General features: G+C 37.6%; 1 protein-coding gene across 1 annotated transcript; it reads left to right on the top strand.

Annotated features, from left to right (window-relative positions):
• The first annotated feature begins 38 nt into the window (after nucleotides 1-38).
• On the top strand, nucleotides 39-6,435 carry LOC122412288 (uncharacterized). The gene is made up of 9 exons (XM_043421738.1): nucleotides 39-410; nucleotides 516-704; nucleotides 1,237-3,703; nucleotides 3,891-3,971; nucleotides 4,061-4,257; nucleotides 4,755-4,976; nucleotides 5,045-5,154; nucleotides 5,235-5,353; nucleotides 5,467-6,435. The coding sequence occupies exons 1-9, from the start codon at nucleotides 340-342 to the stop codon at nucleotides 5,833-5,835; spliced, it is 3,825 nt and encodes a 1,274-aa protein (XP_043277673.1). The 5' UTR covers nucleotides 39-339; the 3' UTR covers nucleotides 5,836-6,435.
• The last annotated feature ends 737 nt before the right edge of the window (nucleotides 6,436-7,172 follow it).

Below are 7,172 nucleotides of genomic sequence, written 5' to 3' on the forward strand. Positions count from 1 at the left end.
CGCTAGAGGCGCTGTCTCTCGGCGCGCTAAAATCCATGGAAACAGCTGACTCAAAAAAGACGCAAATAGAATATTTCGAAAACTGCAACGCAATAACTTGTGCCACGTGCAACGTGAAAACATGAAATTCATAAAAAAAATTATTTGCTTTTCTATTCGAAAAAACAGTAATCATTTGCATTGACAGTTTTTGTTTCTGGGGTTCATGGAAGTACAAAAATTATTCGACATGCAATAAGCACCTGAAAAACAGCGCGCCATAACCAAAACAAAGAAGTTTTCCCTTTGTGATCAAGGGACTCTATATATTTTCAAATCATCATACTTTCCTGATTAAAAATGAGCTCAGGATGGACACAGACGAAAATTGTTCTCGGTGGTTTGGTCGACTTGCTCGCATGTGGAAAATGGTTAGTAATTTAAAAAATTTGAACTTTTCAATTCCCTGAAATTGTTAAAATATTTTGATTATGTTACTAAAAAACCTATTCAATTTTTCTCTCACTTTATGACAGCAAAAAAACACCAGGATTGCCAATGAGATACGCTACTTGTGGACATTTTTTTTGTGACACTTGTATATTTGGGCAAGAAACTTGTTTTCAATGTCATGTTCCTATCACACCAAATGAAATACAGCCTGATAGAATGGTCGCTAACGTTCTTGAATATTGCAACGTCATTATTAATGTCATCACAAAAAAGTAAGTTTTTCACAATTGTCATTCAATATTTATATTATTTTTGGGCTCCCTTGAAAATGTATATAAAAAAAATCCCAAAAATTTGTAAGCACTGCTTTTTCCTCAGTATTCTTGCAATCATTGACATAAATAATCAATATTTTGTATACAAACATACTATATTAATCTAGAATAGTTGAACGGAAGAAATAAAATGTAATTTCTTTAAATCATGGCTTTTCTAATTTTAGATAAAATTTGAGAAGGCCCTGATGGGGAAAAAGAAATTGCGTTTGGTCTAAAATTTAACGTTAAAATTTCATCTTTTACTTAATTTTATTTGTTTTCCACACTATATTTAAAAAATTTGATTTGAGAATGGTAATGAAGAATACAATTATCATTTAAAAGTTCATTTTTTCGGTTACAATTAATCTTTTTCAAACTCTTTATAATCTTTTCTCTATCGAAACAGAGTTCATCCAAAATTTGAAAATATTGAAAAAAACATTAGTTACTTACTTTGAGTTTATAACTTCAATTGAATTTCCAGTAATTCAGAAGATTTAAAGAGCCTGGCAAGAGCAGTCCATCAATTCTCTGCAGAGTGCAACGGCATTGTACCAGAAACAGATTCTGATTCCGGAGATGACATTGTTGCATCTACTCCACCAGGTAAAAGAAGTAGAAAACGAAATCATGATGGAGAGAATAAAGCAGTGATTGAAAATACTCATCCTCCACTTTCTAAGGAGCTTTGTCAGCAAGAAAGTATAAATAAAGATCTTGAATCAGAAACTCGAGGATTTGTAAGTCCCACTCAGTTTAGTCCACGTCAAAGAAAAAAACACGTTCTACTGGAAACTGCAGGGGTTTCCGATCAGTCTGAATGGAGTTCGAGTCAAAGGGGAAAAAATTTGGAACCGGAAACTAAAGGCTTCGTAAGTCCCACTCAGTTCAGTCCGCATCGAAAGAAAAATGTGCAACCAGAAACTAAGGGATTCGTGAGTCCCACTCAGGTCAGTCCGCATCGAAAGAAAAATGTGCAACCAGAAACTAAGGGATTCGTGAGTCCCACTCAGTTCAGTCCGCATCGAAAGAAAAATGTGCAACCAGAAACTAAGGGTTTCGTGGACGCGACTCAGATTGATCCACATAATGGCAAAACAAATGTAGAAACAGAAACTGCAAGAATTTTGGATCAAATTGAATGCAGTCCATCTCAAAGGGAAAAAAATGTAAATCCAGAAACTAAAGGATTCGTGAGTCCAACTCAATTCAGTCCACATTGTCACAAACTAAATCCTCAACCAGAAACCGTAGGATTTGTCGATCCAACTCAGTTTAGTCCACGTGGGAGAAAAACCGATGCAACGACTACAGAACTAGAAACTGCAGGATTTGTCGATCCTACTCAATTCAGTCCGCATCAAAGGAAACAAAAGTTGCAGCCCAAACCCCTCATACCGGTGGATCCAATAAATCGAAATAAGAATCGCATTGAACAAGAATTGGAAGCAGAAACAATTGGCTATTTGGACAAAACGCTGACGCCTCCGGGTCGAAAAAAAAAGGGTCTTGCCATAATAAAAACTCGAAAATTTTCAGCTCACAATTTGTTTACACAAGATAAAAACAAAAAATCGGTAGTTGAATCTCCCGAAACAGATCAATCGCAATTTGTTGATAAAATGTCTCTTCATAAACGCAACATGATCGATTCGAAGGTCGAAACTCCACCACGTGACAACGTTCTTGTGAAAAAACATGAGAATTTTGCCATAAAAGCCACGGTCCTGGAAAGCTCTGATTTCGTCGATCCTACGCAGTTCGAAAAAAGTGAAGCAGCAAAAGTTCAGCCCGAAACTGAAGGATATCGCGATCCATCGCAACCACCTCTTCGTTCTGAGAAAAATAAAGTTTCGAAAACCCTGGATACTCAATCGATTGGTCAACGTTCGGAAAATATTGACACAGAAACTAAAGATTATGACAGTTCCGAAGAAATAGATTGGATGGAAGGAAGGGCTAGGAAAAATTTGCACGAATCGAACAACGATTTGATGTTGGCTCCAGAGTCGGTCGACGTGGATAAAACCCTTCGGGGTAGTTCGACGATTCCGGAAACTTATCAAAATACTGAAAACGTCACCAATTATCACAACATTTCGATGGAAATCGAGCACGACATTGTCGAAAAGTCCATACTTTCAGATCACTCTCTAGCAGGGATATCTGAAGAGAAAATTCCGAACGCTGATTCGAACAAAAGAACAATATCGAGGGTACATGAAGATTCGATGGAAAATTCGGATATCGGGCAAGAATCTCCCGTTCACCAATTCAAGCGTATCAAAAGTTTAGCTCTTAGTCGCCAGACCAAAATTCGCGAATTATTAACAGAAGATTTCGACTCGTCCATGGTGACTAGTGAAGCAAAACAGAAATCATCTTACGAAAAAGACGAAATCCATGAAAATATTCCGCTTGATCGTTTTGAAAAATCTCCTTCGGTATCGAACTCTATCAGTTCCGCTAGTGAGGAAAATATTGACGGAAAAATTGAAGAGACTGATGAGGAAACGCCATCAAAACGTCCGAGACGGACGAGAAGTGCTTTGAGTAAAGAAGAGCCAAAAAGGTCTTCTACCAGGTCGACGATCGTGCCTGAAATTCTAGAAAGAGAGAAAATAGTTACGAGGAGACGATCTACGAAAGAATCCTCGCAGGAAAAATGGAATTCCGGGGAACATCAAGAAATTGAATCTCATGTGGTTGAGGGAAGTACAAAATCATCAGAAACCAGAAGAGTCTCAACGCTGCGTCTCAAAAATCGCGAAGATTTGAACAAGGAAAATCTCGATGAAGCATCGGAACAAAACGTTAAAAATAAATCAGTGGATCCAAAGGCAAGGCGTAACGTTGACAAAGTGAAAACTGCAGTGCCAAAATCTATACCGAAAAATGTTAACAAACGCAATGCCAAAGGAGAAACTCTGCTGCACACAGCTTGTGTCAAAGTAATTTATTTTTCATTCACATTCAGAATATACAAAATTTTCATCTTTCATGAAGTTAGAATTTTTTAAACTCTAATCGCTTCTACAGAATCGATTCACGAGGAATATATTTGTCTAATAAGTCATTTTCAACGATAACATTTTTATTTTTGGTAACAAAAAACTAAAAGTGAAAAATATTTGACAGGGACAGGAAGATTACGTTAAAATTCTACTCGAAGCCGGAGCAAATCCCAACACCAAAGACAACGCCAATTGGACACCGTTGGTAAGTAATCGGAATTTTTCAGGATCGATTGAACGTGACACGTTTTGACACGGTGAAGTAAAGTGGTGTTTTATACTTGTTTCTTCGAGCAAGAAGCAGTCAACCTCGGTCACCTGGAAATATGCAAGATGCTGTTGCAAGCAGGCGCCTCGGCGAATACACCGGCGATGGACAACCGAACGGCGTTGCACGAAGCCGCTGCGAACGATAAATTTAAGGAGGCTACTTTACTGCTGCAATACAACGCCAACACCAACGTCTACGATAAATTCGGGAAACGACCCATGTAAGTACCACATTTGTTTAAGAATTCTTCAAGTTATTATCGATTACGGTAAATTCACTCAACGACCTATATCGGAGCACTGCCATCAATCGCTTACTAATTTACAAAATTTCTTGACAAATTTGGCTAACAGCTAACGTGAGTAAAATTCTCAATCGGAAATTCTTCCTCGCAGGTTAAATACGGTAGATCATTGTCAAAAATTTACTTTCAAGTCCCTTAATATTGAAGAGTTTTCTAGATCATCCGAGATCCGAACCTTCTTGAAACACAGAACTTTGCGAGAAATTAATACCAATATATTTCGTAAATTCAAACGAAATTTTTAACATATTTTCATCTTAAAAAAAAAGTCCAAAAGTTTTGTCAAGATTTTGGAAACAATATTTTCCTGTAGATTTGAGAAAATGCTTTGACTAAACTCATTGAAAGAAATGAGTAATTTCAGAATGCTTTTTTACCTTGTTTTATGAATGTTTTTAATTTTATTCTTTCAGAGATTATGCAGTTTCGAGTGAAATGCAAGCTCTATTGAGGGGTTCTAACGAACCTGCAAAAGTTGATGAGATTGACGAATGTGGCGATGCGGCATTGGATCAATCGATAATAATACCTAATTCGAAAGTGGTTGTACTACCGTCGAATCTTAACAATCAGAACCGAAAGTTGCTGGCACAACTAGCGTCGAAGCTCAAAGTCGAAGTCGCGACGACTTTCAGGTACGCATTCAAATTGTACAAATGTGATTGAAACAGCGTTTTTATTCAGTTTTTCTTCTTTTCCGAAGGCCCACGGTTACTCACGTGATCGTAGAAACCAATGACCGAAATATCACGGAATTAACGTACAACGTTATGCTCGCCATACTTCAGGGCAAATGGATTCTCAACAGTCAATGTGAGTCTACAAATTAAGTCTGATATCAATAAAGAGTAGCGAATGGGAATAAGCTACAAGAATATTGAACATTTTTCCAGGGATAACGATCAGCTCGGATTTAAACGATATTTCCGAAATCGATTTGGAAATGTTCGAGGTTCGTGGCGCTCCGAATCCTGGGACTCCAACGCGCGCTCGTACGAACGAAGAAAAACAAGTGAGAATTTTTATCTGTCTTTCGAGCAAGATTTACCTTTGGTTTCCAATTAATGATAATCAACATCCATTTTTTTCCCCAATATCATTTGAACTTGTTCGTTGTAATTTTAGAATCCCCGATTATTCAACAACTGTTATTTCTACTTCGCAATCGGTCCACGGTGCACGTGGAGTTACGAAAAATTTGAATTTACAAAGGAGAGTCTGACGACCCTGGTCCTCGGAGGTCAAGGCGAGATTCTCCATCGCGAACCGGATCCCGAAGACGTGAAAGATTACAAACTTACACCTTTCCACGTCGCCCATAAGCCCATACATCCGCTGTACAAATGTTCCCATTATATTATTTACATGCCGGGAAAGGACGAGCCACGTGTTAAGTACAATATGCCTCATATTAAGTCACTTCCGGTTGGATGGTTTTTAGAGTGCATTGAAAAATTTACTCTCGTTGATCCTGCTCTCATGGGCATTTCATAAAATTTGTTATTTCTTAGTAGCCTAGAAGGAGGTATAAATATTTTATTGTATAATTTTTTCATGGACGTTTTTTTTTCATAAATCAATTGTATTATATTATTGAGTAACTAAACGATCATTGTTCAAATATATCCTTATTTCGAATACTTATGATTTTTCGTCCGTAAACAATTTTCATATCAAGTTTTTGAAAGATGGGATGAACTCCCATCTAAAACGTGAACTGACATGAAATTCGGTGAATTAATTTAAGAAAACGTCTTCCAATAAAACAACTAAAGCACTTCTAGAGATTTTTTCTCTTAGTTCTTTCACGTCGCTATATTTATGGAGGTACAATCCTAGTCGTAGAATAAAAATAGACACGAAGCGTAAAGCAGTCCCAAAAAAAGGCGTTAAAAATTATGGTATTTTGAACAAACGTCCAATAACAGAAATTCACGCGCGTGTGATACATGTTCACCTGAGATTTCAATCCGTCGCTTATAAAAGTTGCGTAAAAATTCAATGAAAAAAATGAAAACATCAAAATTAAAATGAACGAAGTAATTAAAAAGGAAAAAAAAACGTACGAACGCCTCGTACGGTATCGCGCACATTTGCGGGTCAAGTACCGCTATTCTCGCTCGTGTACACACTTGCCACGACGACGTTCACCGCGCTCTTTTCTCGCACGAATAAAAAAAGAAAGGAGAAGAGGAAGAGGAAGATGAGGAAAAAAACCTGTGCGCGCACACACGTTAACATAGAGCGAGGCACGTACGAGGTGTCTCGATATAAAACGAGGTAGCCGATGGTGCGAGAAAGAAAAATATCGGAAGGGAGAAGCTCGAGAGAGAAGAAAATAGGAAGAACATGCTCGATACTCGTTGGCTATGTGTGTAGCCATTCGATTCAAAGTTGGATGGATTGAGGGACGAAACGAAAGAAAAAGAATAAATAAATAACAAAGTATGAGCCAAATCATTCTATCGTATATCATTTTCACCAGCGAAAGGGTTGAGCCCCGTGAGCTCGTGAAAATGATAAATGATTTGGGTACGCGGAGAATCAGCGAGGGAATAAAATCTTCGTATAACTTTGTATCCTTTTTTTAATTTATTGCGCTTTTTTTTATTTCTACTTTGGGATTTTTCAGGGCAAAGCCATCTTGTCGTATCCACGTAGCTTTGCAGCTTCGGTCAATGAATTTACTGCAATAAAGATTTACTTTCCAGCCTTGCAAACTTCTGTGGCAGTAGAAAAATCTTTCGAAACTTTGTTAAGATACCTCGAGAACTAAACCACTCCGAGTTCAATAAAATTCGACCCAGAGAATCTTGGTACTTTTTTACTGC

Source organism: Venturia canescens, chromosome 6, assembly GCF_019457755.1.
Source record: "Venturia canescens isolate UGA chromosome 6, ASM1945775v1, whole genome shotgun sequence".
Taxonomy (NCBI): Eukaryota; Metazoa; Arthropoda; class Insecta; order Hymenoptera; family Ichneumonidae; genus Venturia; species Venturia canescens.

Excerpts from the sequence above, each read along its gene's own strand:
- LOC122412288 (XM_043421738.1), top strand. The coding sequence starts at position 340 with ATGAGCTCAGGATGGACACAGACGAAAATTGTTCTCGGTGGTTTGGTC. Across the intron at positions 411-515 it reads TTGCTCGCATGTGGAAAATG|CAAAAAAACACCAGGATTGC; the intron begins GTTAGTAATTTA and ends ACTTTATGACAG. Across the intron at positions 5,155-5,234 it reads ATGGATTCTCAACAGTCAAT|GGATAACGATCAGCTCGGAT; the intron begins GTGAGTCTACAA and ends ACATTTTTCCAG.